Genomic DNA, 14,473 nt, shown 5'->3' on the forward strand with positions numbered 1-14,473 from the left:
GGGCCTGAGCCATGTCTCCAGCCCAATAATTCTATTCACAGGAAGATATGGCTCACTGGCTAAGAGCCCTTTAGAGGATCCGGGTTCGATTCCCAGCATCTACATTGTGGCTCGCAACCATCTGTAATTCCAGTTCCAGGGGATCTGACGCTCTCTTCTGGCCTCCTAGGATATCAGGCACGCAGGTGCTGCACAGGCAAAACATCCACACATAAAATAAAAGAAAGCCAATCTAAAAACAAAAACCACCCGCTATTTACAGCCGTGAGATTGACCCTCTGCCACCAGCTTGTCACCAGACTGGGCTGAACCAGCTGTGCTTGTTCAGAGGAAGAAGGAAGGCAAGCCGGGGCCTGGGGCAGAGCATCCACTGCATCCTAGGAGGCAAGGCCAAGGCCACTCTGAGGGAGTGGTCAAGTCAGCAGAGAGCCTGCTGGGCACTGCAGGATTCCCCTGGCAAGCCATGCTTGGCATGCTGCCTGCACACCAGAGACCCCCAGTCACTCTTGTGTCCTCAGGTATCCCTGGCAACACAGGAACACCTAGGAAATGGAAAGGTCTCTCAGAACTCCTTAGCCTATAAAAATGACTTAAAAGCTGGAACTGGAGGCTCAGTGAGTAGAACACTCATCATACATGCATGCAGGATAGTTTGGATCCACAGACACAAGCCATGTTAAAGCAGGACAGATATGGCCACTTATAATCCCAACAACTGAGGGGTAGAGTCAGATTCTGGAGCAGGCTGGCTAGCAAGACCAGGCAGGATTGTTATCAGGGAGAGACCCTGCCTCTGTGAATCATGTGGAAAGCAATAGAGAACATCTGATATCAGCTTCAGGTCTCTTCATGCATGCACACACAGCACCTATATTACGCAAACTACACATACCACACACATACATACATGTAATAAGATCAGATAAACTGTAACTGGAACAACCTTCAAATGAAAGAAAGCATTTACAAACCACACATCCAAGAAGGGCCGAGGATTCAGAATATATAAAGAACACTTGTGACACACACAAGAGTAAACCGGACAGCCCGATCAGGAGATAGGTGAAAGACTCACAGATGCACATGATGCCATGCTGATCTGAGTCAACCCGGAAACCGAACGGAACCACACTGAGATGCCAGTCAGGAAGGCTAGAGTCCGAAACAGAATAGAAACCACCAATGCTGGCTGGGGAGGACTGAGGAAGGCAACCTGTGGTGTGCCGGTGTTCACCAAGTGCACGGGAGTTTGGCAGTTCTTCAAAAATTAAACACAGAATGTTTTAGAAGTCCATAGTTGCCTTAGCATTTGGCAAGTTCCCAGAGGACTGTAGCCCAGATGCATACGCACATGGGTATCCACGGCAGCTGTTTACTACAGTTGAAGGGTGGAAGCCACCGGGAAGTGGCTGCAGAGGGGCCAGCAGAGTGAGGAAGGAAGAACAGAGCCTAAGAGCTTGGAAGGTCTTCCTAAGCAGAGGGCCTTCCTACTCCTCAAAGAGTCCTGGCTTGCAGGAATCCCACTTTCAGATCCACTGGGCTATGCTCAGTACCTAATAAAACAAGAGACTAGGCTGACAGAACCCCATGCAGATCAGGGGCAGCCTGAGAGCTGAGGCCTTTCCTCTAAGTATGGGGCCCTCAGGTTCAGCCAGCACCCTGCTGTCCTGTGACCTAGGCTCCCTGCCTCCCGGTCCTCCCTCAGCCAGGTTCTTACCAGTGGCACCTTTGTGGCAGAGCCTGGGGTCAGGGGCTCTTCATCTCTGGGTTGTGATGGGCCATTGGACTCCATGTCCTTTCCTGGAAGACAGTGGATAGGCGGGACTCAGAGAGGCGAAATTGCCCTATAAAGGCTGCTTGGGAGGGGCAGGAAGCCACAAAAGTGGTGTGGCCCTGAGAGGTGGAGTGAGCCTCAGTAAAGGGTCCCAGGGGCTCTGGTCAGCCCTCACAACCACAGAGAGGAAACAGGGGAGGAGCTAGAGGAAACAAGGGGCAGTTGGGCCAGGGGTGTGTGTGTTTGTGTGTGTGTGACTTAGGCCCTTGGATGACCAAGTAAAACATGATGCCCAGGTTCAGAGGCACAAAATACAGAACTCTGGTAGTTCCATAGTTTTGCTCCAGATTAGATGAAGAGGTGGGAGGAAGGCTTGGCACCAGGACCCCTGCCTGACTTCCCTGTGCTCTGCAGCTTGAAGGGGAGAGAGATGACAGTGGGGTGGCCTGAAGCCAGCCATGGGTGTGATTTGACTATCCTCCCATGCTGCTGGGGGAGGAGGGCCTGCGGTTTAGGCCATGAATCTGTGGTGGGGGTGAAACTCTTCCTGTTGAAGCCGCAGGCCAGGGATGGGTACGAAGGGAAGGAACAGCCGGGAGGCTGGGGTCTCTGCAGATCACTTCCCAAGAGCTCTGGGAAGGGCTGGGTGGAGCTGAGCAGTAGAGAAATTCTCTCTGGAAAAGCCAGGGCAGTGACCTGAGAAAGTATTTCTACCCACAGGTCAGAGAGCAGCAGCCACTTGAGGTCACCTAACATCCCAGTCTGGTGACTGCCCCCCCCCCCCATGTAACTGAGCCTCAGAAACTCCTACTTTCTGCCCATACAGCCCCCTGACTCAGGCCTTAGGGATGGGTGGGGGATGGGCATCTGTCCACTCTCAGAGGCCATATGTGGGAAGGTGGACTCTGGGTAGGGAGGGGTTATATAATCCAAGTACCCAAGAGAGCAGAGGTGTCACATCAGGGAAAACAGGCCAGCACTAGCTCTTCTCTTTGCTACCATACATATCCTGTCCTGGAACACCCCTGCTCCTGGAACCTGTCATCTCTTCTATTCCTTGAAGGGGGCCTGGAGCCTCCCAGTCCCTTCATGGCCCAGCCTGTTGTTCCACAACTCAAGATTCCAGAAACTGATCACTAACTGTGGCTAGCCACTACCGCTTTTCCTTCCGCCTCTCCACCGGGACCGATTGATCCTCTCCTCTCCTTGCCTGCTCCTGCAGCCTAGGTGAATGAGGGTTACTGACTACTAGGCAGCAACCTTCCTTGTATCCCAGAGTCCAGAGTGCCCTCCCCATTCAGCCTCAGTTTCCCCTTCTGGTGGCTGAGATCGTTGATGACATTCCTTCTAGCTCTCCTTCCCTGTCATGGCCTTCCACCTGTCCTCAGGGAGGGCTGGTGTCTTCTCCGCACTGGGTATCCAGCAGTGGGAGGTAGAAGAGGGAAGAGGAGAGAGGGGAGAGGGGAAGGCAGGGCTGAGGTCCACTGGAGCAGTATAATCCCACCTCCCACTCCTGAAAGGAAGGGCTAAGTTCTCTAATGCCAGTTGCCACTTACAGGCTAGAGAAGGCTCTAACCTGGGCGGACGGACATGGACTCCATCAGAACATTCTTTATGAGGGGGCCCAGCTTCCAAGACCTAGAACTTTATCCACAAGTGGCATGGAGTCAGCATGGACTGAAATGTTCCCTCCTACAATTCAGGACCACTTGGAAGTGGGACATAGGTGATGTTGTCTCCATTTTATTAACGAGCATACTGAGCCCCAGTAAGTGGTCTGTAGACACTTAGCCAGGACATTGGGGCTAGGGGTCAGGTGCCTGTCCCCATAGCCAGTGTTTGAGATAACTGCTCTTTACCATCCCTAAGCTAGTACTTCACCAGCAAACTTGGTCCTTCAGTGTGCTGTGAACTTGGCCTTTGTCCACAACAACCATGGTCCCATTTGTGTGGGAGTCTCTCACTGGCCATGAAGGTACTGGATGGGGTGGGACACTGGCTGAGCTCTTAAACTGCAGAGTCAGGAAGACCCCAGCTCCCCATGGCCTGTACCTACCTGGGGTGATGGGACCAAGCTCATTTTCGCAGCCCAGAAGCAGGTTCCGAGGGAGTTTCCGGGGGTCGGTCTTCTGTGGAGTTGAAGCTGGTGGACACAGCGAGAAACGGCGTCGGAGAAAGGCCTCCTCCTTCATGGTGTGGGTGCTGGGGGGCTTCTGAAAGGAAGAAGCAGGAGCATGTGGTCAGGCCTCATCTAAGGCTAAGGGGAGTGTTCCAGTGTGTCCGCAGAGAGGTCAAGGGAGGGCAGACCAGGTGGCCCCCAAAGAGTGAGGAGGCAAGCTAACGGGGGCGGGGGGGGCTGGGTGTCCCTGGGTCAGCTTGTTCTACTTTAGGACATATGAGGTCCCTGGCCCTGCTTGAGTGTCCATGGTCTTGTGTGGGTCCCAGAACTCAAAGTCCTGAGCAGTGAGAAGATACAGGTGTGCCCTCGCAGGTTCATACTAGCCCATGACGTCACCTACCTGCTAGAAGCAGTCCTGGGACCAGCAGAAGCTACAGAGGAGGAACTACAGGCAGCCTCCCGACACTCCTGGACAATGGCAATGTCTTCAGCAGGTCACAGGTCCTCACAGCCTCACCCTAAACATGGCCTGCCAGCTGAGAACAGCTGGTCGGCTACCTCCCAAGCCTTTCCCTGTTCACCAAACAGAAGCCCTCCAATCTCAGCTACTCTTATAAATAAGAGAATCACAAATGCTCTGCTCTGGAGTCTCCTGACAGGTGCTGGCAAGCAGATTTTTTTGTCCTATTTCATGTCTGCTTTCAAGGACAGTTCTTAGCCCACTGACCGGCTTCCCCTCTTGCCCAGCTTTCTAGAGACATGGCCTGAGCCTCCTTAATTGGCCAATGCTTTCTCTTTTTCCAATGGCCTGATCCCAAATACAGATAGCCTTTCCTGCCAGACTTGGGGACCAGGTGGGATTCAGGAACAAGCAGCTACCTGGGATGTCAGTGGTGCAGAGGTTTCTGTTCACAGCTCAAAGCCCATCATCTTTGTCCCTTGCACATTTCATTACTCAGCTAAGATACCTGGGTTGTTCCAGGTCCAGGGCAACTAAGGCAAGCCAGGCCCTTGGGGACTTGCAGGGGGAAAGGGCATCATGCCTGGCAGTGTGACAAAAGGTGTTGACATAATTGGTCTGTCCTACTGGAAGCTTCACTTTCTTTAGGGATTGAGTGACACAGGCTTGGGGAAGGGTTCACAGCTTCCTGTCAGCTGTCCCATCAGGCATCTGCCCATGTGTAGTAAGTGTGATCAGGGGAGGGTGTGTGCAAGTATCTAGAAGGACTCTTCAGAAAGTGCACCCTGTCATTCACTAATGTATTCATTATACTCCTTCCCTTCATCTAATCATTCACTTGCCCATTTGTCTGTCCACCACTCTCTCCCTCTATCCATCCATCACTCACCTACATAGCATCCAGGCATCATTTCTCCCTTCATTAGTGTCTATGTACCATCTACTCATCCATCCATCCATCCATCCATCCATCCATTCATCCATCCATTCATCCATACATCCATTCATCAATTCATCCACCCACCCATTTATCTATCTATCCATCCATCCACCCATCTGTGTATCCATTTATCCATCCTCTCATTCTCTCTTCTTCTCTCCCTAAATCTTTCCAGTCAGTCACTCAGCTGATCAGCCTGGTTCCCATTTCCTTCTCATTCACCTACACTCAGACACATGAGGTGGGAGGGGCAGTGACAACTCTGCCAACATGGACAGACACCCCAACCTCCAGCCCTAATGCCATTCAGGTACACGCCAGGAGCCCCTGGCTCTATAGCTGACAGCTACCAGTCAGTGGTGGCCCAGCAGCTTCTCTCACCCTGCTCAGCAGGAGGCTTCAGTCCTGCAAAGCTATCCTGAAGCCTTAACTCCACCATCCTTCTTTGTGCCCCACCCTGCCCTTTAGCGATGCCTGTCATCTGAAGGCCACTGTCACACACTAGGTGTGGTGGAGATGCATCTCACAGGCTGGGTGTCCTAGTTCCAAGCTCTGTCCTCCCTGTGCCACTGGCCCTTTCACCTACTGGGTTCCAGCCACAGTGGGCCTCTTCACAGTCCTGGAAAATGCTGAGCCCAAGCCTCCTGAAGGACCTCCTTATGGCTCTGCTCTGGTCCTGCATCCCCACCCCTACTGTGCAGGCTGTGTTTTGTCGCATTCCACTCAGAAGTGTCCTCTGGGTGACCACTCTTTAGCTGCAACTCTGCACATTCTCTGCATAGCATCGGAGGCTCCTAGAAACCCTCCCTGGCAGTTCTCTGTTAAAACTCTTGGGCAGGAGAGATGGTTCATTTGTTGGTAAAATGTTTGCTGTGTAAGCATGAGGAACTGAGCTCAATCCTTAGAGCCTATAATCCCAATGCTGAGAAGACAGTGGACCCCTGGGGCTTGCTGGCCAGCCATCTAGCCAAATCTATAAGGCCCTTAGGGTCTCAAGGCTAAGGACTTGGGGACAAGGTGGGATTCAGGAACAAGTAGCCCCTGACTCAGAATTAAGGTGATGGTTCCTGAGAACGGCATGAGGTTGACCTCTGGCTTCCCTGTGCATGTAGACACACACGCATAGCTTGTGCTCAATTGCAAATTCTCTCTCGTTCTGTCTTCACACCACCTGATCCCACCACTCAGGGCAGCAAAAAGTGAGGAAGCTACTGGATGGGGACCTAGGAGTGTGGAGCTATAGATGACGCTGGCTGAAAGTGCCAGAGTAAGGCTGGGTTGCCTGACCAGGGAAGAGCTGCAGAGAGGTGACCAAGGCAAGCTTGCTGTCCACAGTAACCATCAAAGTCATTGCCCAAGGCAAGCACACAATATACCTGCAACATGCATGGGGTCATGGGCAGAGAGAGCCTTGCGGGACCTAAGAGGAAGGAGCCCAAAACAAGCATACAACATACTCATATGAGCATGAGGTTATGGGGTGGACATCTAGAGTGGTCCCCACTTCTGTCCAGGAGGGACCTAGCCTAGAGACCATGATCCCCCAAGATGGGATCACACAGAAGGCCAGGCATGAGGCAGAAGACAGGGCAGTAGCTAGGGAATAGGTGTTAGGCATATATGGCCAGCATCTTCCAGTTCTAGCCCAGGCCTGAGAAGAATACTGTAAGCTAGGAACACAAGGAAAGCCCAACAGGTCACAGGCAAGACTTCTCCTTGCACAGTCTAAGCCAGTCACCTCCAGAGTTAGGGCCATAGACCCTTATTATGCAATAAAGTGTGACTGGAAGGCCTATGTGGCAGACAGTCGTGGAACCCACTACCCACCATCTCTGCTTTAACTCCACTTGGGGTAGACTGTGCCTACAATAGACGTCCTTCCTGTTTCGTGTCAGACAGACCTGCTCCTTAGCCTACAAAGCCTGCAGGTGAAGCAGCCACCTCCTTTCCTCCAGCGGAGTGGCTTTGACAGGCCATACTCACATGGCCACTGGACCTGGCCATGCAGCTACCCTTCTGTCTTTGCTCTGTCAGAGTCCACAGAAGACAGGGACACACACACACACACACACACACACACACGTCAGAAAGGGACATTTTGAACTTCAGAAGGTAGACATGTGACTCTTAGAAGAACAGTGCTCTGAGTGGAGGATGGGCTAGGTGTGCCTGGAACACTGAGGCTTGATGGGAGAAGTAGGGAGCATGGGGGTGAACTCCTGATCCACAGAGAATGAAATCTGAGTGTCACGTTAGAGACAGTGTGGGTGCCATGAGGCCCAGGCAGGGCTTGTTTCCTGGCAGAGCCCATGGAAATGGGTGTGAATGTGGACTTGCAGGTTCTTCATCTTACTAGGGGAGGAAGAGAATGGGGGTGTCACTATACCCATCCCAGTTGGTCTATGGCCATTCTTCTCTCTACCTAGGTATCTGAAGTGTGTCTCTGCCTCCACAGGACCCTTTATGGGACTCTTCTCCTTCCTTAGAGAATTGGCTCTTTCACAGAACACTTCCTCAGGCCACTCTTCTGGCACCTGTGTTCTACAGTTCATATGGGATATGCCATACTGGGCTTGTATGAGGGGCACATTCTGCACTGATTTGACTACTTAACCCTTCTACGCTCCATGAGCTGGGTAGGCACATGGCCATGTAATACTGCAGAAAATTAGCTCACGATGGAAAGGGGGCTCAGGGGAAGCTAGAGTTGCTGACTATAAAGAAGATCCTTGATCTTCTAGCAAGTAGGCAGACCCATCCCTGAGGCTGTGGGAAGTGACCCTTCTTGTAGATCCCAGTAAAGCAGTACTCCCCACTCCCAACAGGGATAGACACACCCTCCTGAGACCCTGACATCCCCTTCTAGACCTTCTCTGGATCCTTTCCTATCTGTACCCCAGACTCATAGGCCTGAGGCTTTTGGGATCGTTGGTATTGTGACAGTGTCTTTTGCTTCCACTGAGCTGCTACCCCACGACAAGGTACATCCTCATGTCTGAGCCCAGGAGTAGCAGGGGCTTGGCCGGAAGACTTATGGCTCCCACTGTGTGGCCATCTTTTCTTGACCTCAGGCAACTCCTGGTCCCTTTTCTCGGGGCTTCCATTCTCTCCCGCCCTGCTGAGTATCACAGGCCACTTAGGACACGGGAAGATGGTGGGGCAAGAACAGAGAGGAGAAGACAGTCCAACTCCTATCTTGGCCCTGCCTTCCACATGGGGCCAGAGAGCCTCCTCAGACTCAGTTTCCCATCTAGAGCAGAAGCCTGATGTAGTACCAGGGGTGATGTTGTCTCCCAGAGCAGACTAGGTAGAGCCAGTACCGTCTCTGCTCCATTAGTCCCATGTCCCTGTGGACAAAGGTCTGGAAAGTGGGCAAGGACTCCTGCCAGCGGGGCCATCTCACCCAGAGTGGAGACACTTTTACTTACATTATCTTCTAAAGGAGCATACTCCTCCATCTGAGCCACTTAATCCCCAAGGAGGATCCCCCTCCCAGCTGGGTCACCCCACCAAGAGAGAGCTAGCTCACTGCCCTCCGGCTAGCTTCCAAACAGGGATCTGGCCTCCGAAGCACCACTCCCTCCATTGCTGACAGACGCCCACCTTTGGCCAAAACAATGGGATCTTTGTGGAGAAAGGTCAAGGCCACAAAGAAGGAGGCAGAGATCTGAAATCTGGGCCCAGGCTTGTCTGAGCCTCAGAGAAGGAGCTGATGAAGTCGTCCATTCCCACATTCCCTTCCCATTCCACCTGCATGCACGCACGCAAGCAGATGGGGCGGTTCTGACCTGAGTCTGTTCTGTCATCCTACAGAGGACTGGGGACTATGAGAAGCCCAGGCCCATGGCCACACTCATTTTGCAGCTATGTGTAGAGAGTCTTTCTCAGAGTCACCTGCAGCAACCAAGTGCACCCATGGCTGGCACTGTGGCCTCTGGGTAGCTTCCTCAGTCACAGGCCATGAGGACCTGCTGGGGGCAGACAGGCCAGGGTCCCTGGAGAGAGGTGAGGCTCGAGTTGCTGGGACTCCATCACTGGTAGAGGCCTCCCTCTCTGTGTACGTGCTGATGTTTTTGTCATTAAAAGCTGTTGGGGTGCAAACCCTTGAAACCAGTTCAGAAAGGAAGGAATGTGGCCTGCAAGCCCAGCTTTCCTGCAGGTCCACTGGAGAACTGGCAGACTCTATAGAATGGCAGCAGCTATCACTGAAAAGCACTGTCCACACCATGCCCTGCCTGGTCTCTTCTGCCCCCATCCAACTGAGTGGAGTCTTTGATTTTGGATGCAAACTGCAATGGGGACGATGCTCTCGGTGGTTATGTAAGCTGGCATGGGGCACTATGGAGGATTAGAGGAAGGACAAGGTTTTGTGAAGCCAGGAAGAGGGGCCAACCAGGGGTCAAGAACTCTGCCCCACTTTCAGCCCAGACTCACCATGAGCCTCTACACATAGATGGGAGGAGGACCTGGCTTCCCGGGGACAGACAGACATGTTTCTGGGGGAAGCTCCACTGCACTCAAGGCCAGTCCTGTACTAAATGGGCATGCCTGAGGGGCTCTCACAGGGGGCCTGGTGTTGCAAAGACACCCCGAGTTTAGCTCTCCCACTCTAATACTCAGCATACCTCCCCCAGTGGGATGGCTCTGCAGGTCACTTCTACCCTGGATGGGGACTGATTGAGAGACAAGAAGCTGCCATTGGGTCACCTAGCAGGAAAGCTGGGTGCTGTCGGAGTTTCCTGCTTACCTCGTCTAGTCCCTTACTTTCCCCATGTAGGTTGTACTATCTGGATAGACCACAAGTAGACTGGAGGAGACAAGGTAACCACAGTCTCTCTTGCTTCCTCTCTACTATTAGAGAGGGGCCCGATGTCCAAAGGGCAGTGACTGCCCTTGTACAGGATGATTGCCTGTGCATCACCACTGGGGACTTCTGCCCGGAGAGGCTCGTGCTTCCTGGATATGGTGGGTCTTTCTGGACTCTGGATGTGGCTTCTACCTCTCTATCAGAAAGTAGGATGGGTACTAAAGACCCAGCAAGCCACGATCTCTAAGATAGTAGGTTGTCTGGCTGGCTGTGTGAATCTGGCGTCAGACCAAAGAGGTCACCAGAGGGACCTCTGCTGCCTGCTGCTTCCATACCAGCCCCACCACATGGTATCTAAGGTATCTAAGGCTGCCTGGCTACCCCTTGTGACCAGGAGCTACCCCACTGGTAAGATGTAACAAAACCAGACTGGTCTAATGTTAGGGAGAACGGCAAGGTGAGGGTCTCTCCACCCCTCCGTGCACGGTTGCAGCTGGTCCTGTGGCAAGTCCATATTGTACTGACCTTGGCATGTAGCCTCTGCCAGAAGACCCTAAATCAGTAACTACTGAAGACAGACACCCCACAGTTACTTCTTCAATGCTACCTGCAGAGTGACAAGGGACACAGATGTGGGAGGAGCCTGGAAGTGTTGTGGGGGAGATTAACCCAATGTCAAACACTGAACAACATGTACATCAGATGTGCCCACTTGGGCCCTAGTGAAACTTGGGGGACAGGACTGGTGGACATCAAATACTAAGTTCTAGTCTTGTGCCAGGTCCAACTCTGCAGGTCAGGAAGGCTTACACATATACTACAGGGTATCCTAAGGTTATCTCCCACCCTCTCTTGTCCTCTGGTACCAAGAGGCATCCCGGCTTAAGAGGGCTGAGTTGTGTACCTGGGCTGCAGTGGAACTTAAAACCAATAGCCAACTATTCAAAGGCATTAGAGGAACTCCCAAAGACAAGGGCATGCCTCTCTGGGGTTCGGCTATGCAGCTCCCCTCTTTGTGTCCACCTGGCTTCAAGCACTTCAGAACTACTTGTTGGCCTGGACCTAGTTTGGGACAAACTGTTCCTTCCACCTCCCCAAGATTTCCTCTTCAAGTCGGGCAGTGGTGACTTTAATCTCAGCACTTGGGAGGCAGAGACAGGTGGATTTCTGAGTTCGAGGCCAGCCTGGTCTACAGAGTGAGTTCCAGGATAGCCAGGGCTATACAAAGAGACCCTGTATTGAAAAACCAAAAAAAAAAAAAGACTTCCTCCTTTTCAGGAGATAAGAAGATTCTAGATCTGGAGATCAAGGAGTTCCTCCCTCGGGTGAAATGAGTAATGGCTTCCTCATTTGCTGGAGTGGTAAACTGAGCCCCCCTCCCATTCCCCTGGTTCCATGAGCTATAACCCTGTATATATGCTCCTAAGCCAGGCTGGAGTGTGACTCTACCTGAGAGGCCACTCCCTACCAGGGCTCTCTCTCACCTGGGGGTGGCCAGAGTGCTGGCTTCCTCCATGCAAAGCTTCAGACCCCACATGTTCTTCTACCCTAGTTTGTAGGGTCAACCACACAGCCCCCTCTGCTGTCCATACCACAAGAGGCTTCCCAAAGGGCCCAGTCATTCATTCTTACCAGTGGACACAGGACCAGGGAGTTTCACCGCAGCTTGGATTAGCAGAGGGAGAGGGTGACGCTGTGAAAAGTGAGCTGCCTACGAGGACAAGGTATCTTTGGGTATCTAGGTTTGGCAAGTTTAGTCTCATCAACAGCTCTCTCGGGAGCCACCCCTGCATTCCTGCCCCTGCTTGCTGAATATGGCAGATGCCAGGCAGGCAGCAGGCCCTCCCCTTTTTCTCTGCCTCCCCACTGGCTATGGCCAGCAGGATCCTGGGTGCTTGATGCAATAAAGACCCCGAAGATTTACAGATGGCTCAGGAGTTAAAGTATTCACCATGCAAATGTGAGGACTAGAATTTGGGTCCCCTATGTAAAAGCCAGATGGGTGTGGTGCCCACCTGTAATCCCAGCCTCAGAAGGCAGAGGCAGGGGAATCACACATTAAGGTGGAGACTAGCCATAACCACAAACTCTGAGTTTGATTAAGACCCTCCCTCAAAAAACAGGTAAAAGAGCAATCAAGGGTGATTCCTGACACCAACCTCAGGCTTCCACATGTAAGTGCACATCTGTACATATTCACATGCACCCACACATATGAAAGATCATATATGCACATGTGTGTACAACACACATAAAATGGGAGAGGGAAGAAAGGGGTCCAAAGATTTCTAGTGTTCTCTTCTGACTTCTCTCACTCAACAGATGTGGTATCTGAGGCACAAGCCACCACTGAATCACACAGGATCATGTGGCTGGTCAGTTTGGGGCAGGCCTTACCGGACCCAGCCAGGCCCTATAGTGGCTGCCAGTGTCTGTGAGGAGCACCAGATTAGGATAGCCCAGGAGTCAAGCTTTGGGTGCAGACACCTGGGGCCCACTGCCCCCCCTTGCCCTGATCTGCCTCCTCTAAGAACCCAGGACCCCTCCCCAATCACCCCTTAGGGGACCCCACCTACATCCCTCCCTTAGGTGTCACCCTAGGCTTTTAGCTCCTAGGTGGTAAGACAGAGGCACAGGGAAACTGAAACACAGGAGAAAAGAAGCCAACTGATTCCTTGTTTGATTCAGAGCTGGGAGCAACCTGCCCTGGCAGCCCCACCTCCCATACTTAGCCGAGGCCAGGGTCTCACAAGGCTTGGACCTCAGCTCTTCTTACTGTCCCAGTTAATAACTGGCAGCCCCGTGGGCTTGTGCGTACAGTGGGGGGTGACTCCCTCAGGGGCCCTTGTGGATAAGTAGCTGTGGCAATTCTCACTGCCATACCTTATGCTGTGGGTTACTACCTTAGCTGGCCCTTCCCTGTGCTTTGTGGAGAAACTGGTTCTGTCAGTCAGGTGAGAGCTACAGTGAGAGCTACAGGCAGTTCTGACAGATGGGTGGGGCCCAGCACTACAGGTGCCATTTCTCCACCACACCCTACCAGGGCAGGGGTAGTAGTGTTTGTGGGCCTTGGTTTTAGTTTCTCTCTTCATAGGCCCATGAACCCATTCCCTGGCACCAAAGGCTCACAGGTGGGTACCTGGATTTTCAGGTGGAAGAGTGGATTGTCCAGAGAACCTGTCCTCTCTGGACTATGTCCATGGAGGGTTTGACATGCTGCCTGGCAGGGGTTTCAGAGACCACTCTGCAACAGTTCTTCCTCCAACATCTTAGCCTAGTTTTGTCCTCTCCTCTTCTTCCTTGTCTGAACCCACCAGAAGTCTTAAGGCAACCCCTTCCGAAGAGCTCCTCCCCTACTTCCATTACTCAAGTGGATCAAAGCAAAGATTATTCCCTCCTCATCACAAGGACACACCGCTGGTCATCCCACCACCCATCCCAGAGACCGTAGGAAACCGCAAGGGACACCCAGTTCCCTGCCATGGCTACTTGGCCAGTTCACTAGCACTGAGACACATATGGGTCCAGAGGCCTCCCCCTGGTGGTCCCAAGTCCCCAGAGCCACCAGGGCTAAGAAACAGTTTCAGAGGAGAGGTGAGAAAGTTTGGCTTGTCCTTAACATTCCCAGGCCTAAATTTGGATCTGTACACTGACATGCTGGTCACACTCTGAAACGACAAGTTCTAAACCAGAAGCACAGCCACAGGCCCCGTGAGCAGCAGGCGACAGGTGAAAAGAGAGCAAAGGGACAGGCGGTGGGAAGATGCAGAGAGCACGTGCAGGCTGTGTTGTGGAGACTGTGACGGTCCCCGCTCACACCATCCACTCAAGCCCCCCACCCCCACATGCAGATGAAGTCTGATGCTGACCCCTGTCTTTCCCTTTCAGCTCCTCCTCAGGAACTGAAGCCTTCCAGGCACACTGCAGCCCAGCCTCCTACTGATGGAAATAAACAGTTGTGGGGAGGGTGTTGGGGGGCTTCCTTGGCCTTGCATCAGCTTTCCCCAAGAGGAGATGTATTCTCCTCCAGGATAGCTTTGACAAAGAAACACAGACAATCGCTTAAAGGTTTATTTGCTCATGAGTGTAGAGGCCCCATATCCAAAATCAAGGTACCAGTTGAATCACAGTGCCCCCAAGGACTTTAGGAGAGGGACATGCCTTGCTTCTGTATCTCCTGGGTACCCCAGGCATCTCATGGCTTGTGGCTGCATCTTCTATTTGACTCATTGCTTCTCCACGGCAGACTTCTTACTAAGACCCTCATTTTCACATGGAAAGGCCTTTCCAAGGGAGAGCACCTTCACAGGCACTAGGGATGAGGGCTTGGGTATATTTGGGGGATATTACCCCACACCGTACAAGGAACATCT

At 52.6% G+C, this 14,473-nt stretch overlaps 1 protein-coding gene across 2 annotated transcripts in view; it reads right to left on the reverse strand.

The window, feature by feature from the left end:
- The window catches only part of Osbpl5 (oxysterol binding protein like 5), a 54,557-nt gene that overhangs the window by 25,739 nt on the left and 14,345 nt on the right, over positions 1-14,473 (reverse strand). Inside the window, exons 1-3 of one of the 2 annotated variants that reach the window (XM_031388991.1) lie at positions 11,733-11,861; positions 3,831-3,987; positions 1,718-1,800 (exon numbers count right to left, since the gene is read on the reverse strand). In XM_031388991.1, coding sequence (XP_031244851.1) covers positions 1,718-1,800; positions 3,831-3,966 — 219 coding nt within the window. In that variant the 5' untranslated portion in view covers positions 3,967-3,987; positions 11,733-11,861. Of the gene's footprint in view, positions 1-1,717; positions 1,801-3,830; positions 3,988-11,732; positions 11,862-14,473 lie in introns of those variants that run through there. The other variant, XM_031388992.1, reaches the window with a different exon arrangement.

Source organism: Mastomys coucha, unplaced genomic scaffold, assembly GCF_008632895.1.
Source record: "Mastomys coucha isolate ucsf_1 unplaced genomic scaffold, UCSF_Mcou_1 pScaffold21, whole genome shotgun sequence".
Lineage (NCBI taxonomy): Eukaryota > Metazoa > Chordata > Mammalia > Rodentia > Muridae > Mastomys > Mastomys coucha.